Here is a 24379-nt window from a genome sequence, read left to right as displayed (position 1 = left end):
GAAGAAGCACACAAGCCTGTGTGATCACAAGGTGTCGACAGGATCAGGTATCAGAAGACCCAGAACAATCATATTGATGCAAATGAGAGGGGTAGGAATGGAAACCCAAAACCCATCTGTAGACAATTGGACATACCCTCACAGCAGGGTCACAAGGAAGGGACAGCCAGTGTGCAGTATAGCACTGATGAAACATACAACATTCCTCTAGTTCTTTAATGCTTCTTCATCCCCACTATCATGACCCCAGCTCTACCTTAAAAATCCAACTAGACCGGAGCATGTATACTAGTACAGATAAGAGCTCTTGACACATAGAATCCAGGAAAGATAAACCCCTCAGGCATAGTAATGGGAGTAGCGATACCAAGAAGATAGGGGGAAGGTGGAGGAAGAAAGGGGGAAATGATCACAATGATCAACATATAACCCCCACCCCACCCCCCACCACCACCGAGGGGTCAAGCAACAGAAACATGGGTGAAAGGAGACAGCGGAGGGTGTAAGATAGGAAAATAGTAATAATTTATAATTTATCAAGAATTCATGATGATGGGAGGGTGTAGGAGGGAGGGGAAAAAGAGGAGCTGATACCAAGTGCTCAAGTAAAAAGAAAATGTTTTGAAAGTGATGGCAACATATTCACAAATGTGCTTGATTACAATTGATGTATGAATTGTGATAATAGCAGTAAGAGGCCGCAATAAAATTATTTATATAAAAAAATTAAAACAAAACAATAAACCAAATGGAGTGTATGTCGAGGAATAATAGCTTCATGTTTTGATATTTCTGTTAATAAAGGGACCCTGGTAGAATAGTTGTTACTCATTGAGCTGTGATCAGCAAGGTCAGACATTTGCAAATACCAGCTACTCTGAGAAAGACAGGACTTTCTACTCCCATAACAGTTATAACCTCAGAAAATCACCGGAGCAGTCTACCCTGTCCTATAGGGTCACTATGAGTCGACATCACTTCAGTGGCAGTGTTTTTTTAATATGATTTAATAAGGGTTGCTAACATTTTGTAGCGATACTTTTGACTTACTGTATACCAGACACTCCCAGGATAAAAAGAAAATACTGTACTGATTTTTAAGCAGTTCTCATGGTACAAATGAAAATGAGGCCAGAGGGAGAAAAACTGACCAATAGCACCTCTTATTGTATGCACATCCTGTTTGCAGTCCCACCCCCAATCATTTAGTGGGAGTTACAGACAGTTCAGTAGAAGAGCCATATTAAGAAATTTCACTCTTCCACACCACCACCTCCTCCTGTTGTCTGTCTCCATTCCTTCTTCTAAACTCTATCCTATTGTACATACTGCCCCTTTGGTCTCAAATGGCCCAGTATTGCAGTAACAATGCTGTTATTCCCCTTAGAGACTTGTCTATTATTTGCCTGAAAACTGAATCACAAGAGTGAGCTCCATTCCAGACTTGAAGGGTGACCAAGAATTGTAATCTCAGGGGATCCATGAGTCTCTGTCCAGCCAGGAAGCCTGGTTCCCTTCATGGTTTTGAGTTTGGTTCCATGTCTTTCTCCTGTTCTACCCAGGGCTCCTAACACAATCCCTTTCAGAACAGATGATAGTGGTAGCCAGACACCCCTAGTTCTTGTGGTCTCAGGGTAATGGAGACTGATATTTGTGTGAACTAATTGTGTGAACTAATATTTGTGTGAACTAATTATTTCCATGTGTCTTTGATTTTCATTACTCTTCTTTCCTCTGAAAAGGCAGAAACCAATATTTGTTGGCTACTTGGCTGTGCACAAGTTTTTAAGACTCCAAGCACTCCTCACCAAATTGGATGTAGAGTTTCTGGGCTATGTTTAGCCAGTTGACCTTAGTGTTCCAAGATTATGGTTTTGAGGGCCCAGTTCATTCCCCTCGGTGCCTGATTGTAATCAAGAAGTTTGCTCCCATGTATGCTCCATGGATATAGATTTAGCAAAGGTTAATTACCCACATCAAATATCTGTTAAATCTACACGCGAGTTTATTCCCACTCTTCCCCCCACAAGTCCACATGTGTATCCACATTTCTACTCATATGGACAATTATCATTTTCATTTTTGCACGACTGTGCATACAAGTGTGCTGAAATGAGATTTCTTACTATGGTTCTTCCTTCCAGGTCTCTGTAACCTTCACCAAATGACTGATTGAGTGGACTATGCAAACAGGGAGTGTGACAACCTAAGAGAGGGAACTGGTCAGTTTTACCATTCACCAGGTTATAGAATGAGGCATACCTGAAACCTGACTGGAGAATTCTTGGGGCTACCAAAGAAGAAAAGCTACTAGTAGAGCAGTGTTTGAGATCTTACCCTGCTTGAAATGGCAGAGACAATAGAGGCCAGCCCACACCAAGACCAGAGGAAGGCAAGGAGACCACGAGACAGAGCAGAACAGCGCTGAGACTGAGATTGTAAGGCAGAGCAACAGGTGGACTTCCTAATGGACTCGAGAAGCCAAGGGATCAAGTGGCTGAGGACCACAGAGACTTGGATGCTGTCTGAGGAGAGTTGTTGCTGTGGACCAGACTGTATCCTCAATGTTTTACGATGCTGTTATCTTCCCTAATAACTCCCCATAATTGTGAATATTGTCTGTGAGTTCTGTGTGGCCATGACAAGATTAGCAAGCCCAGCAGAGAGGTAGAGTGCCGTGGGAAGAATGGTCAGTGTCAGAATAGGGTAAAGACAGAGGGAAGGCATGTCTGACCTCTGCCTTGTGGCAACTGGACTTGGGCTGCTGTGAAGATGGATCCTCCTTCTCCCTGTGTAGCTGGAGGAGGCCACATTATGCATCATTTTCACAAACAGCAGTTACCTCTATGGCCTCTAACTTGCACTCCTCCCAGTGTGCTCGCTCACCTCCATCGTTCTTGGTCAATCTCTCTTACTGTAACTGCCTTTCCCTTCACCCAAGCTCTTGGAATCCACTTGACTTCCTCTCCATTTCCAAGTTCTGTAACCACACTATTTTCTCATTTTACTTTGCAATGGCCTTCATTAAAATGGCTATCGCTGATTGTCAATTTTCAATCTTGTAAATCTGCTTTACTTTGGATGCTTCCATATCTGAGTTGCTTTCTCCCAGGCATTGTCATGCATGCTAATCGCAGGACGCTGTTTGCCAGAGCTAGTCCTCTATCCAAATAACTCCCTGTAGTATATCTTGTAAGGTCAGTCTGGTGTTTGCAAGTGCCTTTCATTGGTTTATCTGGAAATGTTCTAATTTTGGCATTCTATTTGAGGGACAATTCACTGGGTATAAGATTCCTGCTTGTTTAAGGTTTTTTCCCCACAGTTTCATATGCGTCATACTATTGCTTTTTATACCTGCAGGCTTGTGCTGAGAAATCAGAGCTTAGTCTTATTTGCTATGCAGCAATTCACCCATCTATTTCCACTCTTGTTTCTTCTAGTATTTATTTAATCCACTTCCCTATTCTTCCTGAAGTCCACGGTTTCAAGACTCTTATCCATGTCTCTCTCATGGTTTTGTTTTAGTCATGTTTGTATAGATCACCATCTTGCCAGAAGAGTTTTTGCGCCTTTTAACTAAAAATTTTTAAAAGAAACATTTTGAAAGCATATCTCTATATGATAATACAATATAAAATATAGCCCTTTGTTTCTATTCATTCTATTTTGTATATAGTGGCTAATTCGCTTTTATTGAACTCACAGCTATGGCAGAGTTGCAATAAACCAAAATATGAATGACCTTCAAAACTGGGCTTTACCCTCAAGAACAGGAGTGGGAGTAGGGATATCATGAGGGTAGGGGAAATAGTGGGGTGAGTGGGTGAAGGGAACCCATCACAAGGTTGTATATATAGCCTACACCCCAGAGGGACGAATAACAGAAATGTGGGTGAAGGGAGACAACGGATAGTGTAAGACACAAAATAACAATAATACATAATAGGTCAAGGATTCACGAGGATGGCAGGGAGGGGAGAAAAGAGGTGCTGATACCAAGGACTCAAGCAGAAAGAAAATGTTTTGGAAATGTTGATGGCAACATATGTACAAACGATAGTGCACTCCATTACAAGAACCTACTGGAAACCTAAAAGAGATTTAATGAATAAGTTAGTAACTACACAAGTTTAAAACAAGATCTGAGTAATCGTCTAGTCTAGATGATTCTAGATTCTAGACCATATTACACGATAAGGCACTGACCCCAAACCAAACTCACCGCATGGAGTCGATTTCAACTCATAGCGACCCTATAGGACTGCCCCTAGGGGTTTCTGGGGCGTGTAACTCTAAGAAAATAGAAAGTCACACCATTCTCCCGTGCAACGACTGGTGGCTTTGAACTGCTGACTTTGAGGTTAGCAGCCTAATGCGAAACCACGACACCGCCACCAAGCCCAGAGAAAAGAACTGATCCGGATCAACGTCGTTCGGTGACAGTGGAGAGAAGCGGCACTCCTTCAACCACACTACACCGGTATCTCTCTCAGCAGAGATAGCACGGTGTTCCAACGCAAACGCAAGAAGCAGAACTGGAGCGTGAATAGAGGAACCGCCGGTGAAATAGCTGCACTCCGTTCAAGAGCCTACTTTATTTACGTCTACTTTCTCACTTGCAAGAAAGATTCAAGCCAAAGCTCTCCTAGCTCACGGTGGGATCGGCTCCTGGGTCGGCGCTGATGATCCCTCTGGTCCGGCTCGGCTCTCCCCCCTTAGCGGAGCAGCCACAGCGCCGGGAAGGAGCCGCGGAGGTTCGCGCTCATCAGGCAATCCCGGCCCGGCCAGCGGCTCTCCGCAACCGCAGCGAGGGGCCGGGGCCCGCCTGGCAGGGCGGCTCTGGGACTCCCCTTTTCCTGCCGCTTTTCCACACTTTCCCAGAAAGGGACTTCCCGTTTCCACACTTTCCCAGAAAGTCTGGGAAGGTGTGTAGCGTGCAGAACGCCGCACGCGTCCAGTGACTTAAAGCCCAAGCTCCCTCCGAGTTCTGTTTTGGCGCCTCCGTGACGCTACCTCCATCCAGGAAATGGCGGGACCGGATGGGCGGGACGGAATGCAGCCAATCAAGGCGCTCCACCAAACGGAAGGCGTGCGGCTCCCGGAAGTGGTCCGGCAGGCGGGCCGGAAAGCGGAAGCAACGCGCAGCACGTGGGGGCGGTGCCGGCCGGAGGGCTGCTGGTCCGCGGTGGTTGGGGAGACAGGACCTCGCGGAGTGAAAGCCGGTGGAACGCCATGGAGGGCGCCGGGGAGCATCCAGACCCGCAGCCCCCACAGCCAAATCCCCTACCCCAGCAGCCCGGAGACCACCGCATCCGAGACGGCGACTTCGTGGTGCTCAAACGCGAAGATGTACTCAAAGCGGTTCAGGTCCAGCGGAAAAAGTAAGTCAGCTCGCACTCTGTAAGGGTTGGTTTTGTTTTTTTGAACCCCACTTGAGCGATAGCTCATCTCCATTCAGATCCCTCCCACCCACGGCCCAATTTTGGCTCCCTGGGTCTCCATTCTGCCTTCGCTGTCTCCTCTGGATTCTTCCCACGGAGGCCGTTTCCCCTCAGGCTCCCATCCTTATCATTTCCCCTTCTCCTCCTATCAGGTCCCCTCGCCGGGGTTTCAGACTTGGGCCCCTGCCTTCAGCATCCCTCTGCAACTTTCCACAGAGCGCCGCCTCCAGAGGCCCAGTCTTGGCCCTCGGCTATTCTGGCCACGGGTTCTTTTCCTGGGCCCATAGGATCGTCTCCAGATTGCCAGAGACCTGCCCCACCCCCCACCCATCGCCCTTTCCTCTCTGGGTCTCCTGCCCTTTGCTTTTTCCGTAGACCACCTTCCTTTCCAATTCCGCCTCGACCTTGTCTTTAGCTTTCCAGCCGTCTGCCCCTGCTCTCGAGGAACACCTGTCTGCGCGGGCTAAGAGTGGAAATAACCTTCTATAGAGGCTGGGGTCCGTTTGGGATCACCTCACTTTACACCAAGGGATGCGAAGTCAGCAAAAGTCAAGCAACTTGCTCAAGGTCTCAACCTGCGCTCGGTTTGAGTGCTAGGAAATGGACATTTTGTTAACTGCCACAGGGTAGGGAGCAAAGTTGTTAAAGCCCAACCCTGGATAACAGTGAAAATGTATTGGGGCTGTTTGGGTTCATTTACCTGACGAGTTTTCTTTTGAGCTGGATGATTGTAGTACTTTTGACACGTTACATAAGCTGAATGCAGTGTAAGGAGAGCAGCTCTCTGCAGGCCAGAAAGCGTCTGCTCCTGTTAGGGGCTGTTGATTCTGACTCACAGCCACCCTGTGAAAGACCTGGAGCAAAATTCTGCCCAGTTCTGTGCCATCATTATCGCAACAGGTGTGTCTGAGCCCATTGCTGCAGCCACCATGTCAGTTCATCCTCTCGAAGGCCTTACTCTTGGTCCCTGACCCTCTCTACTTTATTAAGCTTGATATTCTGCTCCAGGGACTGGCCCTCCTGATAGCATGTCCAAAGTACACAAGATGAAGTCTCACCATCTTCATTCATCTCTAAGGAGCACTCTGGCTGTACCTCTTCAAAGACAGGTTTATTTGTTCTTCTGGTAGTCTATTCAATATTCTTCGCCAGTGCCAGAATCCAAATGCATCAGTTCTGACTGAGAAAGTGATAATTGTGAAATTTGCCATTTGCCAAGGCTCAGATCGTGAATGATTTCAACCCTCTGAGAATCAGACTGTTGGCTGATATTTAAAGCAAAGTAGGTATCATTAGAAAATGGGTCAGAATTTCCCAAACACCAAGCTGGTGATATACAAGTTGTATTTTTGTTTGCACAAATACTAGTTAATAAATTTAAAAATAGGAGCTAGGGGGTTGTATAGCTTTTAGTCTAGAAATACCTGTACCAGCATTTAAGTAAAAAGCTTACATTCTCCCGTGGTAAAAGATTTCATTTTGGTGGTTGAAATTTGCCTTACCTGCCAAGTGCTGCTATATAAATCAACAGCTTTAACAAACAGAAATGAACTACTCACAGCTTAGGAGACTAAGACTCTTGAATTCAGGGTGCCAGCTCTAGTATAAACCTCTCTCTGTCAGCTCTGGGGGAAGGTCCTTGTCCCTTATCACCTTCTGTTCTTCTGTTCCTTGTCGTTCTTGATGTGACTGGCAGCTGTCTTTCCCATCTCTGCCTGCTTCTCTGCCTTACTGTTCCATTTATATCTCTGATTATGAATTCATTGTCATAATAAAGAACACCCTATTCCCTAATGGGATTACATTCTCAAATACAGGAGGTAGGATTGACAACACATATTGGGGGGAGAGGGATGGGGCAGGATGAGGGGATGCAATCCAATCTATAACAAAATTAGAGAGATTTTGTTATTATTGTACCTTGCTATCTCCCCCCTTTTATTCCTCTTCAGAATTTTTAATTAGTAATCTATATGTGCTTGCTTGTATATACATTGATTTTGGAAAGATGCCAACATTAAAACTTTGAATTGAAGCCCTTAGGTTATAAATGTATAGTTTGGTGAATGATCTCAAAAGCTATGCATCTGTGTAATGATCATCCAGTTGCAACTATGTTTTCTTCCCTTTACCGTCCTTTGAAGTGCTTACTTTTGAGATGTGGTTGAGTATGCATCCTAATAGTATACTCTTTTACACAAGAACATTTCATCCCCTGTATTCTGGAGACATTCATTTGGAAGTACTTTCATCAGCTCCTTTTCTCAGCAGAAACCATAGTAGTGTTTTATTTAGAAGTTGCTCCCCTGACTTCAGCTATAATTCAGGTGTAAGAAGGACACGGCAGTGTCTGACCTCTGAGGTCGTAAGGGAGGAGGAAAATCAAGCTCCTTCACCCACGGCTGATTCCTGTGATTTGGAGGTCAGGCATGCCTTCACTCTCCAACCTTCTTTACTAAGTTTGACGCCAACTGTTCCTCCTATAGCACTCTTTCTCTTCTGGGTTGGATAACGCATTGCAAAGGCCTCACTGAACTCAGACAGTACTCACAACTGTGGTTTATTAGGGAAGCGAACAAGTTACAGTTAAGGACCAGAAATGCTCAGGACACAGTTTTTTGGTCAGGACAACCTCTTCCTAGTCATGCTTGCAGGCTGGCCTCTCTCTGGACCTTGAACCCCTCAGCCATGTGACCCCTTGACATCTGCCCTGCTCAGGCAATGTTACAAAGCTCTTTGAGCACTGCTAATAAATGCCCAGTGGTCACACACTGGGCTGTGATTGCAAGGTTGGCAGTTCAAAACCACCAGCCACTCCTCAGGAGAAAGGCGGGCTTTCTCCCGTAAACAGTAACAGCCTCAGAAACTCACAGAGGTAGTTCTGCCCTGTCCTACAGGGTGCCTATGGGTCAGCATTGACCCCATGGCAGTGTGGATAAATGCCCAAAGGACATGTCACTCCATCATAAGCGTCAGATGAGAGGCACTCAGGTCTATCTTTGTGAGTCAGCAACCTAGCTCCGACCCCCCACGTAAGTGCCTGGAAGCATCTTCACTTTCTAGTGAACCTTTGCCCAGAGGCACCAGCTTTACTCATTCTGTGGACCAGAAAGCCCACTGCTCAGTCTCCTGCGCTGACTCTTGCTTCTGTGTTGCTCTTCTTCTGGTGTTACAGCCCTGTGTCCCTTGGATTGAGACACTTCACTGCACAAGGATATTGGGATCCAAAGGAAACGTTCCTTCCTGACTCATCTTTCCTGGTGGTAGTGAGATAGAGCTCATACCCTCACCCTTCCTGCTTCTGCAATAGCTTCTTTTATAGCCAGCAAAATTCTCCAAACTCAGTGACATCCAGCCGATTCCAACTCATAGTGACCCCTTAGGACAGAGTAGAACTGCCCCCTTAGGTTTCCGAGACTAATCTTTACAGGAGCAGACTGCCTTATTTTTCTCCCACAAAGCAACTGGTGGGTTTGAAACGCCGACCTTGTGGTTAGCTTTGACCAATCGACCGGTCCCCACGTGAGAGTTCCAAGTTTTTACAATCAAAATGAATGCTGTTAACACCATTCATAACTGAGTCATAATTCTATCAGCATCCTCTTTCACTTTCCCCTACCCAGACCCATCAGGAAAGAGGAATACACCCAAACTGCCTGGTCCCATCCAATTGTTTGATAGGAGTTACAAAGACTAAGAGAACCATATCCAGTAAATCGCTGCACCAAACCCGGCCAGGGCTTCCGATCTCCCATCGCTCAGCGCTGCACTCTGTCTGGATGGGTTGCAGCAATTCTAGCTCTCTGAGGAGACTGCAAATCCCAGTTCTCCCCAGCGAGCATGTGTCTTCCTCAGCCGTCTTACAGGCAGACCTAACAACTTGGGTGACACCTTGCTGCCTCCTGCCCGTCAGATTGGCCAGCAAAAGGCCAGTCCCGCCCAGCTTAGACTGAGGTGCTGCTCAGAAGGTGAGGTGGGGGATGCAAGCCGGTCTGGGCTGAGTTAGAGCCATTCTAGCTTTAATGGGATAGACTTTAGGATAGTGGAAAGAGCCAGGCTTTTGGGTAATTGTGACTCTTGGACAGGATCTTTTTCTTCCAGCCTCTGATGCCTCATTTAGGGGGATCTAGACCTCAGGACTAAATTAAATGAAAGCATCTGAAATGTACCTGGCACTTACTGTCTAGCCCTACTTAATGCTCAACAGAGATGATCTTCTTTTGAAAAGAAAGGTTTTTGAGATTTCCCTCTTAAACCTCAACAAGGTGAGAATCTGCGCAATGGGAACCCTAAAGTGGTCGATCCCCACAATAGCATTGTCCGTGTTAAGACACCATTTCATACTGTATAGGTTGTCAGCAGTGTTTGCTTGTCAGTATGATTTGCCTCCTTCCTCCTCACCCACCTCCATAAAGTGGCCGATGAGACTGAGGTATTCTCAGCCCAGGTATGGTTCCATTTTGAAGGTTTGTTGTGCAAGCGTCAAGGAATCTCCCAGGCTGTGCCCAATTACCTGGCTCTCTTGATGGCCTGGCTATCTGGGCAACCCTGGCCTTACTATTTTAAGAAATTGTAGCACCTGGGAGCTTGGGCATCCTGTCACAGAGTAGGGTCAGACAAATGTCCCCAGAAGCACGCTTTCCACCCTTATGTCCTTTACCCAGAATTCAGTGTTTTTGTGACTCGTTTATTGATTTTACGTCTGTGCTCCAAATCATTTCTCTAGCTTACCAGCGAGTTTGTGTTAAAAAACAATGCTGCTAATCAACCTTTGTGAAGATTTGGGTGGTGGCGTATTTTTTTTTCCGGGGGGGAGGCGGGGACCGGGGATCATCAGAATGGGCATGTCTTTTCTCTACAGAATGCAAATGAGATTGCTTTTTTTTTTCTTCCCCAGAAAAATCACTTTTGAGAAGCAGTGGTTCTATCTGGATAATGTCATTGGCCATAGTTACGGAACCACGTTTGAAGTGGCTGGTGGAGGAAGCCTTCAGCCCAAGAAGAAGAAGGAAGAGCTCACCTCAGGTGCGCTGCTCTAGGCCAGTGAAGTGGATGGTCTCAGACCAACTAGACAAGGATGTCACATGGTGGCGCTGTGGGATGAGCACTGGGCTGCCACCATAAGGTCTGCAGTTTGAATCCACCAGTGTTTCCGCAGGAGGAAGATGAGGCTTCTGCTCCTGTAAAGATTCACCGTCTCAGAAACCTAGGAAACAGCTTTCTCTGCTCTGTGGAGTCATCATGAGTCAGTCAGCTCAGTGGCAATGTGTTAATGGGTTGTAGTTTAGGGTATCTCCCCCACCCCCGAAAAAGGCAAATCTTTTTTTGTTGTTGTTTTAAATTTAAGGATAATATTTATTAAGTCTTTGTTGTTGTTGTTGTTGTTGGCTATTATAGCTCTTATCAAAGTCCATACATACATCTATTGTGTCAAGCACATTTGTACATACATTGCCATCATCATTTTGAAAACATTTTCTTTCTACTTGAGCCCTTGGTATCAGCTCATTTTCCCCTCCCCCACACTCCCTTCCTCATGAACCCTTGATAATTTACCAAAAAAAATTTTTTTCGTATCTTTACACCAACCGCTGTCTCCCTTTACCCACCTTTCTGTTGTCCATTCTGCTGGGAGGGGATATATGTAGATCATTGTGATTGGTTCCCCTTTTCTCCCCCACATTCAAAAAGGCCAGTCTTACTATAGTTTGATCAAGTGCTTGGACATTGGGCATTGAGCGACCAGATGATTGACCCCAGCACACCATTACCTGACTCACTGACCTCTGTCTCTTGGTTACTTCATCATTACAAGAACAGTTCAGTGCCCTTGTAGTCCAGATGTGCAGTCATAGCCGTAAAGCAGTTAGCCTGTAAAGATTAAGAGGTTTGGCTTTGAATACAACCAATTGGATTAAATGCTTAGTCACTTGCCTGTGACCTTGAGCACGTAATATGGTTTCTCTACACCTTACAGCTTCACCTATAAAATGAGGCCGTACGTGACTTCATCCCTGATTGACAACCACGACTTGAGTAGATTTTCACTCACAGCAGCCCCTCTGTAGGGTTTCTGAGACGGTAAATCTTTACAGGAGCAGAAAGCCTCTTCCTCTGAGGTATCAGCTGGTGGGTTTTAACTGCCAGTCTTGTGATTAGCCACCCACTGCCTAACTCACGGGCCCACACAGGCTCCTCGCCTGCCATGGCTACCACAAGCCCCGCTTCCCTCCCCTAAAAAGAAACCAAACTCACTGCCATCAAGTCCATGCTGACTCACAGTGATTCTATAGGACCGGGTAGAACTGCCCCTATGAGTTTCCGGGACAGTAACAGTGTATAGAAGTAGAGAGCCCCAGATAAGGGCCTTAAACTTGTAGTTATAATTTTTTAATTAAAATATGTTTAAAGTTTTGTCTATATTTCATTATCTGGTCTTATGTTTTTTTAATGTTCAGAATTTTAATACCATATATGTCCTAGGCATGAGAGGCACTGGGATTGTAGCAATACATACACAAGGAGATTTCATAAAATCTGCTTACCCAGTGTGGAAGACTGAAAATAATCAGGTAGACAAGCAAAGAGGAAAATTCCAGATGGTGAAAATAATCAGGTAGACAAGCAAAGAGGAAAATTCCAGATGGTGATATTTGCTGAGAAGATGATAAAAGCAAGAAGTGCCCCAGGTCCTGACTGGCTGCATGAGCCTTTGCTGAAAGGGTGAATTCAGCCCTGAAGGAGTAAAAGGATCCAGTCACTGATGTTCCCGACAGCGAGCAGCAAGTGCCAGAGCTCCACAGTGGGCCCAGGCGTGGTGTGTGCCGGAGACAGAAGAACAATGTGCCCAGAGCCCAACGGTCAATCGATACGGCCAGGGAAGGGAGACTGGGGCCAGATCACATGCAACCTTGCAGGTTGTGTGTGGAATATAGTCTCATTGAACCCACTGTGGGTTTGAGCATAGGGCAGGGTGAGCAGGTTTGCATTTAAATAAAGGTTGCTCCCTGGTGTATGGTAAGGGGGCACGTGAATGGGACAGGAACATGGGAGAGTAGTAGTTGCTGTGAGTCAGAATTGACTTGCTGGCAATGAATGAGAAAGTGCTAGTGTTGAGAAAGCATTGTGGGGCCGGAAGATGACGTTAGTGTGCTTGACGCTACGTGTGGACATGGACGTAGCAAGAGTGAACAGTGAAATCGTTCAGCTCACCCATGTCATAGAGCCCCTTTCTTCCCCCAGAGACTAAAGAAGCAGGTGTTGACAATCGAAACATAGTCGATGATGGAAAGTCTCAGAAACTGACTCAAGATGACATAAAAGCTTTGAAGGACAAAGGCATTAAAGGAGAGGTAATATTTAAAGAACGTCTTGTTTTGTACCCATTTGTTTATTCAGTAAGAAAAGGATGTGGTTTTTAAAGCAGGACTTAGTTAATGTAAAATAAACAGTGCAAAGCTTTTTTGCTATGCATTGGGGAGTAAGTGAATGATAATATTGATAGTGTTATTCATCAAGCATGCACTAGCTTTGTGCACCTCCGCTTACCGTTGACTTTCAGTACGGTGCTTACCGACTGTCTCCAGGATCGACAGTTTCCCTTTGTCTGCCTTCCACTGTTCTGTCATCTGGGTTTCACACAAATTCTAGGTAGAGAAGGAAAGTACAAGTCCATCTCTGTGGAGTTCTGTGGGAAGTGGATTCGAGAATCAGACCTCTGGATACACCTGGGGGTCGAAACCTTTGCACTTTGTTGTTGTGTGAAAGTAGCTTCCAAAAGCCCACGCTCTGCTTTTTTTGTAGGAAATAGTCCAGCAGTTAATTGAAAATAGTACCACCTTCCGAGACAAGACAGAATTTTCTCAAGATAAGTATATAAAAAAGAAGAAAAAGAAGTAAGTGGCTTTTGTTTGAAATGAACGAAGACCGTTCCCAGGTGTTTCTGTGATGCAGCTTCCTAGATCTGCTGTCTGCTGTCTGTCCTCCCCCTAGATATGAGGCAGTGGTCACTGTGCTGAAGCCCTCCACCCGGATTCTGTCCGTGATGTATTACGCGCGAGAGCCTGGAAAGATCAAGTACGTGCGGCTTCCTTCCAAACACATATGGGGGTGCAGAACCTATCTTTAAGAAAGTCCTGATTTTAAGTAAAATGAAAACATTACTTGCATAAAATGCCCTCCTATCTGATAAATCCTAAGCCCTTTTCTTGCCCCTCCAACGCCATCAGTAGCCTATCACCATAATGTGTGCAGTATTTGAACGAATCGTGGTAAAAGCAGCAGGTCTTCCGTAGCCCAGACTAAGCATGCCCTTCTTTTGTCTCTCAGCCACATGAGGTATGATACCCTAGCCCAGATGTTGACGTTCGGGAATATCCGCGCCGGCAATAAAATGATTGTCATGGAGACCTGTGCGGGTTTGGTGCTGGGTGCAATGATGGAGCGAATGGGAGGTGAGATTTAACATTTTCAAGTTTAGGACTGGACCACCAGGATGTGACTGGAGGGTCCAAAGGAATTAAACTCATGAAAAGAAGTGTTGAAAAACAGAAAAGTGTTGAGTTGCTTGCTGCAAGGTTGATGAAAAGACCTGGGTGAACCTGCATGGCTTCTGCCCCAGAAGCCTCTGCACAACCTGCAGCACGTATTAGTTGTTGTCCTCTGCAGTTACAGTGTCCATGGGGATGCCTCTGGACTTTGGACCTGTCTCGGACTCCCAGGACAGCAATGTCAGGAATTGGCCGGATCTCTGAGACCCGTCTTATTGGCCTGGATTGAGGGATTGGGCAGAAAGAGTACTAGGGATATATTATGGAAAGGGGTCGCCTGCTCTCTCCTTCCCTGTGACCCCAGAGAACATAAGCATGATCAGGTTCTACAGTTCACCTACTCCTCACTCAGCTTGTTACCCAACATCACACACTTAGAACCGTAGTCACAAATCTACGTGACTGCTGTGCGTGAATGTTGTATGCCCGGCAGTCCTAAATACCCAGGTGCTAACCCAGAGTAACTGTGTGTGGTGGTAACTGCGTGTGATGGCTAAGGTTTGCATGGCTGCACTACAGTTCTCAGTGGCTCGGTGGTTATGTAATGCTGTGGCTGGGCCGTGACATCATGAGAAAATTTGATGTCTGAGCTCACCTGTGTCATGCAGATTTGTGTTTCTTTTCTCCATCAGGCTTTGGCTCCATTATTCAGCTGTACACTGGAGGGGGACCTGTTCGGGCAGCAACAGCCTGTTTTGGATTTCCCAAGTCATTCCTCAATGGTCTTTATGAATTTCCCCTTAACAAAGTGGACAGTCTTCTAAATGGGACATTTTCATCAGAGATGTTGTCTCCAGAGCCCAAAGACAGCGCCACCGTGGAGGAGAGGAACGGCCTTGAGGAGAAACAGGCACCAGAGCAGGAGAATGAAGACAGCGTGGCCGAGGCCCCAGAGAGCACCCTCCCCGAAGAACCAGAAAGCATGGAAATTGCTCTCGAAGATCCAGAATATAAGGGACCTAAAGAGAAGGGAAGCAGACGGGATTACGTAAGCACGTCCAGAGTTTCTTGCTACCCTGTCTGCACAGGTCAGATCCTCCGTTCCCTTCATTGAAGGAATGGGATTTGGTTTGTCCGTGGAGTCTCCTCCTCTAAGATGAGAAATATTGAAACTTTTGGAGAGGGAGTGAATGAGTTGTAAACTTTGGAATGGAGATTCAGGACACAGAAGCATTCTATAGGTAGTTTCATAGTGTTCCATAATGCGTAGACTTTGTTCGTATATGTTTAGCTTTCCAAGTAGATAAACACTGTTGCAAGTAGATAAAACACTGTCCAAACCTTTGGCAGACCAGCATTTCCAGAAAGCTAACGGAATGAGCTCAGTCCTTGAGTTTCTTATTTTTCTCCCTGAAGATTCAGGAAAAGCAGAGGAGACAAGACGAGCAGAGGAAACGGCATCTGGAAGCTGCTGCTCTGCTGAAGGAAAGAAACGCGGATGGGTGCGTTGTGGACATGCAGTTGGGGGGGGGCGGGGGTGGTGCTTGCCAGTGCTTGGGGGAAGGACGCTGGATCTGATGAAGGTGGGAGATGGATGACTTAAGGATTTTAGAAGAAATGTGAAATGTCTCAATGATGACATATTGGATGGGCAAATGTAGTCCCACTAGGTGCATATGGTTGGCATTCAAAGTGCTGTGCTGGTGACTGAGGGGCACGGGCTAATGGAAACCCCCCAGAAGACTTGTACGACTGCTGTGTCAGGGTTGTGTTTGGTGGTTCGTTTGATGAAGAATGTCGCCAAGTTGTTGTGTTTCTCACCCAGCCTCTATCTCCTAGAAAGTAATAAATAGCTCATGGATTATGGGGCTTTGCTCTGTTTTCCCTGGGTTTCGAGAATGCCCTCTTTAGGTCTCCTCTGAGTGAGTCATGCACAGAAATACATGACTATTTTAAACGCGTGTAAGAACTTGTGCTTCACTCTGAAGGAGCAGAGAAATAATCCGTCTTGACATTTTCTCCACAGTCTCATTGTAGCAAGTCGCTTCCATCCCATCCCACTGCTGATGTCTTTGCTGCCCTTCGTGGCCCCCTCACGGCCCTTCGTGGTCTACTGCCAGTATAAGGAGGTAATCCGACCGGGGATGGCTGCAAACTGGTAACTGAATGCAGGTTCTCAAATGGTTTCCCAAGGAGTGATTCTTAACTGAGCCTTGTTTCTGTCTTCAGCCTCTGTTGGAATGCTACACAAAACTACGGGAAAGGGGAGGGGTCATCAACCTCAAGCTCTCTGAAACCTGGCTCAGAAATTACCAGGTATGTGTTCTTCCTACCAGCTCCACGGGCAGCTCTCTTGGGTTCTTGGTTCTTTGTAGTGAACTCTATTGAAAACCGAATTCACTACCTTCAAGTTGATTCAGGCTTACAAGATCCTATACGACAGAGTAGCTCTAAGACTGTAAACCTGTACCTGATGGGGACAGGGCAGAGCTGTTCCCTTTGAATAAGGTGACCAGATTTTAACATTGGTAAAGCAGGACACCATTGATCAAACTCATATCCTGGCGAAATAGCCACATGGCAGCCGAAAACCGTATACCCTAGCTTGTCGTGCATTCTTTCCAAAAATCAGGACTTTTTTAAAACACCGCGGGACGTGGGAAAAATTGTTAAAAAGCAGGACGTCTGGTCACCTTACCTTTGAACCATTGACCTCATGGTTAACAGCCAGACCCTTAATCCACTAAGCCACCAGGGTTCCTTGGTAGTAAGCTGGAACCAGTTAAATAAAGGCATCCCTAGTTCTGTCTACGGAGATGAGAATGCCCCTGCCTGTAACAAAGGAAATGCTGTCCTGCAAATGTATTACTGTATAATTCTAGTCCACAGCGAGGTAAGATGTAAACTGTTATAGTTCGTATTTCACCAAGACCTCGCTGTCACTGAGGAGGGAGTCATTGATAGCAAAATCTCCAGGCAGACAAGAAAGTGGCCCTCTTCTCTATGCTGGGAAGTCTGTGGCATGTTGTTAGGATTTACTGTTGGGCGCCATGTCCATCGAGGTCCTCCAGGAGGCATATGGCATGGGAATACTAGGGAGAAGTGCCTTAGAGTGACAGGGGAGAGGGAACAAGAGCAGCAGGGAGAGCCCTCAGACCAGGAGGCAGGCGTGTGGAGGAGGAGGATGGGCAGATGAGCCTGCAGTGCTTATCAGGCAGATTGGAGCCCCAGAGCAGAGTGCGTCAGGCAGAGACGGTTCAGTCCTGGGACTCGTGCTCACTTATCGCCTGAGAGCCACCTATGGGCTCCCTCGATGTGAACCCTACAGCAGATCCCAGAGGTGCTTTCCACTGCCTGCTCCCCCTCTGGCCAATTCTAATACAAAGGGAGCTCTGCCGTGGTTTGCCGGCCCTCTTAGTGACCACACTGTGATAGGGCTCTCTCGAGCCTCGTCGGGAAACAGTCCCTTCTTGGGGATCTTCGGCCTTGGCTGTGGCAGTGGGTAAAAAGAGTTCCTGTCAGAATGAGCAGAGAATGAAGGCTCTGGGTACAGATCTGTCCACCAGCTACTTCTCTCTCCAGAGAGCCCAGCTCTATCTGTGGCCCGGAGCCAAGGCATGGAGAAGCTGAGATTGGTTTAAAGCTGCGCTGAAACCATTGATGTACCTTTTCTCTCCCCAATGGGAATTGGTTCGCGTTGAAGGGAACCTGGGCTTCTGTTTTATTTTTCAGAAGAAAATCACTTCAGCCATTTTTTATACTTCTCTCTCCTGTCACACTAGGGAATAAGCTCATTAGGAATCAGACCTTTTAAGTGTTCAAGAGAATTTAGGTCAAATTCAAGTTTCGGCAGGTGTGATGTTCCGATGCACTTTTTCTGCTTGAGAAGTGCATCAAGTCTGTCTGTGTTGCCTAGGTTTTGCCAGATCGAAGTCATCCCAAACTGCTGATGAGCGGAGGTGGCGGCTACCTCCTCTCGGGTTTCACTGTTGCCATGGACAACCTCAAGGCAGACGCCAGCCTCAAACCAGACAGCAGCCTCAAACCCATGGCGAGCACTTTAGAGTTGAAGACTGAGGAGCCAGCAGCTAAGAAACGGAAATGCCCAGTGTCTGACTCATAATCTCAAACAAATTGATTTGATTTTTGGTTCTCTGGCATCGTACAGTTAGTAATTAAAATGGAAATGCCATTGGCCATTGATTTTCTTCCTACCCTAAGAATAAGAATGTGACACATCCATTCTTGGGAAGGAAGAGAAAGCCGTTTGTCTATCTCTGGCACAGATAGGTTCCAACTGTCGTAGCCTTGAGCCCAGATGCCCCACCTGGGGGTGTGCAGTCAGTGTGCCCATCAGGTTTGTACCGAGAACCCTTCCAATATTCCATGCAAATATGGAAAACTTAGGCATCCTGAAACTCTTACTTGTACAAGAGTTTAGAAGGCCACAGCACAGCTAAACCTTGGTGGGTGCTGACAGGAAAGAGCATGTGCAGAAACTGTCCTCCTCATTCGGTTCTTTTGACCGTAAGCAATATGGGTACGTGAATGTGTGAGATGAAGTACCAAAACCTGCCACCCGGCTCCCCACGGTGGAATGTGTTCCTTTGTGATGCTAGCTTTGACCATTTTCATAGTGACCGCCTGGGACAGTTTGGCGTCTGTATTTATTTTACTGCTTTTTATGTGTGTGCATGGACGGGTGGTGTACTGTTTTTTTCATTTCGCATTAATACACCAATCCTCCCTTTCTTTGTTCCAAATAAAGTGACAGGATTTCTGTGTAGTTTTCAGTTAAGAGAATGGAAATGGCTTGTTTTTTTTCTCTCCTCTCCCCCACCCCCCAAAATTTATAGCAATTACATATGCATACATACATACATAGAGATATATCTGCAGGGTCTTCAAGAAATTTGTGAAAAACAGGTTGAAAGTTAATGGAGTTTTTCCACGGACTTGTTGACCCCCCTTCGTACGTATACGCATAGGCATATGTGCGTATACACATGAAAACAGGATCTATTAATATACATTAACAGTGACAGTCTTGTGCAGGACTTTAGCATTCTCTGTATTCCGGTCACTCCTTGTCAAATGTAATTTAAAGTGCCTTTTTTGCTGGTCTGTTAAGCTCTAGCATGATTAGGTGATTAGCTTTTCTATATATTTTTCTCTAAATACGTATATATCTGTATATATATTTAAAGAGTCATCTGCTGCCGCAAAGAAAAGTCCCGTTTCCCAGTTGGGATCTTGCTCACTAGCACGAGCGCGTCATGTGGATTGTCACGTCTTAGAACAGCCGGCGCTGCTCCTGTGCGGACTGTCACAGAGAAAGACGTGTCTCCTCCTAGCATGTGTGATTCTGATCGTGGCCAGTATGATTACCAATAAGTACAGGTTTTCGCTCTTTTTCTTATTGCTTTGAAGAATAAAAGTGTTTCATACTCTGATAAGTGTGACTGAGCGTTGATGTGATCGGCGCTTCCCTGAACATGTCGTTGCAAACAGCAGCCACCTGCATGCAGCCAGTCAGGTTGAGTCAGGAATACAGTAGCTTGTGCATAGACTGAGCCTATTACTCAGTCTCCATTAATGACTGTCATCAGAGCTGTCAACAGAAGGAGGGGTTTGGGGCCTGAACTGCCAAGGCCCTGGGGTGCCCATCTCACTGCCCCTAGAGATAGTGACGGGAGTACTGAGGATTTAATTCTGTAATTCTCCAATGTACCATGCACCAAGCCCCCCAGACCTGTTCAACACAGGATAAACCCCAACTGCTGAGTTTCTGACATGGGTGGGGTGGGACTGAGAATTTGAATTTCTAACAGCTTCCCAAGTGATTCTGGCACCACAGTCTAAAGGGGCTGGGCCTTCAGAACCACTCCTGTGTTTGCACCTATTCCGTGGGCATAGCGAAATGAGATGTTTTTGTCTTGTTTGTACAATGACCGTCCCACCTTTGGAGCAGAGTGAATAGTGAGGCGACTTCTGGACACCCTGCTATCACAAGAGTTAATGAAGTAGCACTTTATTTTGTTTTACTTTTTTACAGTGAAGTCAATGAAGGTGTACAGAATATCTCACTTTCCCATTCCACAACATGTCCACATTTTGTTCCATGTCATTCATCGCAACCCCACTTCCCTAACTGCCTCCCTTTGTTGCCTGTTTCCATTCTTCCTTATTTCCCAAGCCTTCTAAACTATCCTCGGGTAAATGCTGCCTTTTCATTCGAAATGGCTGATGATGCTAAGATGTCCGCACCTCCCTACAGTTCCTGGTTCCCTTCTGTGGTTTACATTGTTGTCGGCCACCTTAGTCAATTATAATCCACAGTGGCCTTATGTAAAACAGCAGGAAATGCTCCCTGAAGCCACACTTTAATGCGTAGCACTGAGGTTGTTTGACAGCATCCATCCTATTACTTGGATTTGGGTACTTGGGAGTATACAAGGATGCTCCTTAAGGGATTTTTTTTTTTAACTTAAAAATACCCTAAAGTAGTATGAAGCAAAACTTATTGGGCAACCGTGTATTGATTGTAAACTGAAAGGGCAAAAATAGTACCATTTTTTCCTCGGTAAAAAACTTTTTTAAAGATGTAGGGTATTAAAAAAAAAAATGAAGATGTAGGATATTAGCATTTTGTCTTAACGGTTTGGTTGTAAATATTGCAAGAGTAGTGCCCCCCCCCCCCAAATGTCATTGAGGTTCATGTTGCTGTAAATGTTCCTGTCTTTGGAATGTATTCGTGCAGTGCAAGAAAAGATGGGTATCTACCTATAAATGAAAATAAAAAGCTACCTCTATGTTAGTTGTGTTAATATTTGTAATAAAGAGTTACAGCTTTTCTTGGTTTGAACTACATAGCACATGTCAGTCAGGGCAAGAGATGTGTGAGCCTGCGAGTGGCTGTTTAAGTAGCAGCTGATAAATGTAACTGTGCCATTAACCTTCACTAGGCACCAGCGTTTTTTACCCTTTATGAAGAAGGGCAAGAACTTTGAAGCTTAGGGAATTACCATCACCTTTGGGTGGGGGTTGGGGTAGGGAGGAGGGAGTGGAGGGTTCTTTTTTAAAGTTCCACTAATACCTGAAACTTTGGGCACTGAATCGAGGTGTCATTAAAACGACAATTGCACACCAATATTCTTTGTAGAACTTCTCATGGTAGCCAGACGTGGATGCAACCTAAATGTTCAACAGATGAATGGATAATCAAAGGAGTGTGTGTGCGCGCGCGCGCGCATGTATAATGGAATATGACGCCATAAAGAGAAATCCTGGTGCTTGCCACCACATGGGTGAACTTTGGAAACGCCATGCTGAACAAAGTAAGTCTCGAGAACAAGTATACGCTCACTCTTTATGACATAAGCAAATACAGAGAAACCAGCGGGGTTACCTAGCGGGGGTGGGAGACAAGTGGGGAGTGGAGGAGTTTTTGCTTCATAGAAGCCTTTGAGTTCATGGTGGAATGTTTTGACAAGGATAAAAGACGGTTGCATAACTTGGAGAATGTAATCATCACTGAATAGAACATGTTGCAATTGTTGAATTGGCCTATGTTTTATGTATTTTCACCACATAAAAGACCTAAACTCTTAAGTGTTGAAGGTTAAGTGTGGCAATGCGTGTGACACATCTACAATAATGTCTGGTAGCCAGTTGAAGTCTCAATAAATGTTTGCCACAGTTATCATTGTACAGTTTCATCTCACATTTGTTGGAAACCTATTTCATTTGAATGTACAGCAAGAGTGTGCAGTGTACAGCTAGACAGTGGACTCCGTGCCTAAACTGGCACTCACCCGTTGTGAAACTTTGGGCAATTCCCCTGCACTGGGCCTCCACTTCTTCAACAACAAAAATATGAGTAATAAAAATATGTTTATTATGCATCTACCTCATAGGAGTAAAGGAGTACTTAGAAATGAGTCAAGAGTTGCCATCTGTTATCTCTTAAAAAATAAGTGGGAAAATTTTGACATTTTCATATTGACGGGTTACACAAGTGCTAATTTTATTTATTTTCCTTTTTCCAAAATGTGGAGTTCATCTTATTGGGTGTTTGGTCGGCTTAGTATATCGTTCCAAACCAACAAATTAAAACAGGAAGAAGTGGAGAAGTTAATCCAGAGGATAGGAAAATGATAGCAGCACTTGCTTGGCCTTGTGGGAGTACTTTCCCAGTCTAATGCTCAAGCGGGAAATGTGGCCAAGGAGCCTTGCACAGTTCGTTCTTTTCCATCCTCTGTGACCTGGCACAGGTTAATGGTGGCATGTAATACGCGCCCCAGGCCCTGGTCCACAGATTGGAGGGAGAAAGGGCAGAACTAACAGGAACAGTGGCTTCAGTCAGAGCTGCAGCCCACAGGAAATCCAGCCTGTGTTTGTGGTACAAATGTATGTAACAAAGCATTTTCCACACCCACAATTGTTAACGTGTACAGTTTGGGTACATGGGTTCTGTTCATCATGTTGTGCAACCATTAACACAATTTTCTAAATTATTGCACTATCATTAACAAGCTCGGAGACCCCGGAGCAATGGCTCCCCCTTTCCTTCCCACCTCTGCCAATCACTAACCAGCTATCATCTTTATATGGTTGCCTATTTTTTTTAATTGTTTTATTAGGGGCTCATACAACTCTTATCACAATCCATACATACATCAATTGTGTAAAGCACATTTGTACATCCATTGCCCTCATCATTCTCAAAACATTTGCTCTCCACTTAAGCCCCTGGCATCAGGTCCTCGTTTTTCCCCCTCCTGTTGTGACAGACAAACGTCCCTTAGCCTCATGTTTTAAGGTTCATCTCTGTTGTTTATGTATCAGGACTTCTATTTGTGGTTGGATGGTACCCCGTTCTGTTTATTCCTTTATTATTATTATCCATTCAACTGGTGACGGAGCTTTAGGTTTTTCCACCTCTTAGCTGCCTACAAATCGCAAGCCAAGAACCATTTACACTCTTTAAAAACTGAACTGGGTGCAGGTTTACAGGCATCCACTTCCACTCAACAATCTCCGTGCCTTTTGTTTCATCTCCTTGTTTACAGCACCCACCATGTAACATGACTTGTTCCAATTCCTCATTCTTCTGTATCCCGAGTAAATGCTGCCCTTTAATACCAGTGGTTGATTATTCTCAGGTGGGTGTACCTCCCTAGTGTCACTGTTCCCCTACTAGATCTGGCAATGATTCATGAAAAATTGAGCTACGGGGGAGGTGGGGTATGGGGCAGTTCCTTTGTAGGCCTGGGGAAAGCCATTTACATTTTTAAATAGCAAAAGCATAATTTTGTGACAGGAAATTTCAATGACCACGAATGAAATTTTATCGGAATATAGCCTATTTACAGGTTTGTGGCCACTTTTGTGCTACCAGGCAATATTGAATACCTATAATAGCCCATGTAGCCCCCAAACCTAAAATATTTGCTCTCTGGCTTGTTAAGACAGCGTTTACTGACTCACTGGTTTAATGGAAACTCTGGGAACCTGCAAGAATGAACAGGAGGGCAGCACAGTGCACAGCCAGTGAGCAGCAAGAAACAGCAGTGAAATCCAGAGCCCTCAGCCCTCCAGATGACGCGTGCACCTCTCTCCCTGCAACATTGCACCTCACTTGGCTTCTAGGACCCCACTCTCCTGATCTCCCCCTTGCCTTTCTGGCCTCTCTTTCTCCATTTCTTTTGCTGGCGCTTCTTTGCCACTGAGCCTTCTCAACATTGGCGGCTCCAGGGCTCAATCCTCACCACTCCTCTCTGTTCACACTGCTCCCTATATGATCTCACTTAGACTCAAGGCTTTAAATAGCTTCTCTTATGATGCCGCTTCCCCACCCCCACATTACCTCTTCTGCACACACCTTTTCTTTGCTTTCCAGGCCTACACACTCAGCTGAACACCTCAAATGCACCAAGCCAGAGACCCTGAGTCACTTCCCAAAGCTTTCCCTCCTCTGATCTAGTTGCTCAGGCCACAAACTGTGATCACCTTGTTGACCTCTCTTCCCCAGAGACCACACCAAATCTGTCCACCCTACTTGTCAGCTCCACCTCTAAAACAGACCTAGGGTTAAACTATTTCTCCTCATTTCCTGGGTTACCAACCCAGTCCAAGCTATCATGATGACCCTCACTGGTCACCAATGCCCCTTCTCGTTTCTGGGACAATAGTGGCCATTGTTATGTGTTCAAAAGCCATGGTGGTGCCATGTTAAAGGACTTCCCTGCTGACCTAAAGATCAGTAGTTGGAGACCACCAGCCACTCCAATTTGTTGCCATGAAAATTAACAGCCTTGTGAATCATTAAATGTAAAACTGATTATCTGCTTAGTAAGCCTTCACCTAATTCACAATGAAAGCTTTAAAAAAAAAAAAGATGTGCAGCCTTAGAAACTGTATTGGGCAGTTCTGTGCTTTCCTGCAAGG

The 24379-nt window shown here is 45.6% G+C and overlaps 2 protein-coding genes across 5 annotated transcripts in view; one reads left to right on the top strand and one right to left on the bottom strand.

Moving 5' to 3' along the window:
- The window catches only part of MCM8 (minichromosome maintenance 8 homologous recombination repair factor), a 38185-nt gene extending 33435 nt beyond the window's left edge, over positions 1-4750 (bottom strand). Inside the window, exon 1 of one of the 4 annotated variants that reach the window (XM_004697842.2) lies at positions 4617-4750. The gene's annotated coding sequence lies outside the window, so the exon portion shown is untranslated. The other 3 variants (XM_045295306.1, XM_045295303.1, XM_045295304.1) reach the window with 3 other exon arrangements.
- Positions 4751-5189: 439 nt separating this feature from the next.
- On the top strand, positions 5190-19383 carry TRMT6 (tRNA methyltransferase 6 non-catalytic subunit). Its single transcript, XM_004697845.2, has 11 exons — positions 5190-5381; positions 10339-10466; positions 12684-12793; positions 13245-13336; positions 13434-13517; positions 13770-13894; positions 14623-14978; positions 15347-15432; positions 15957-16059; positions 16160-16246; positions 17847-19383. Exons 1-11 carry the CDS (start codon positions 5233-5235, stop codon positions 18051-18053), a joined length of 1527 nt encoding a protein of 508 aa, XP_004697902.1. The 5' UTR covers positions 5190-5232; the 3' UTR covers positions 18054-19383.
- Positions 19384-24379: the final 4996 nt, after the last annotated feature.

The sequence above is a fragment of the Echinops telfairi genome, unplaced genomic scaffold (genome assembly GCF_000313985.2).
Source record: "Echinops telfairi isolate 266 unplaced genomic scaffold, ASM31398v2 ScPeMD7_5592;HRSCAF=6446, whole genome shotgun sequence".
Taxonomy (NCBI): domain Eukaryota; kingdom Metazoa; phylum Chordata; class Mammalia; order Afrosoricida; family Tenrecidae; genus Echinops; species Echinops telfairi.
The sequence above is the reverse complement of the archived record's forward strand: the minus strand, read 5'-3'. Positions and strand labels throughout refer to the sequence as shown.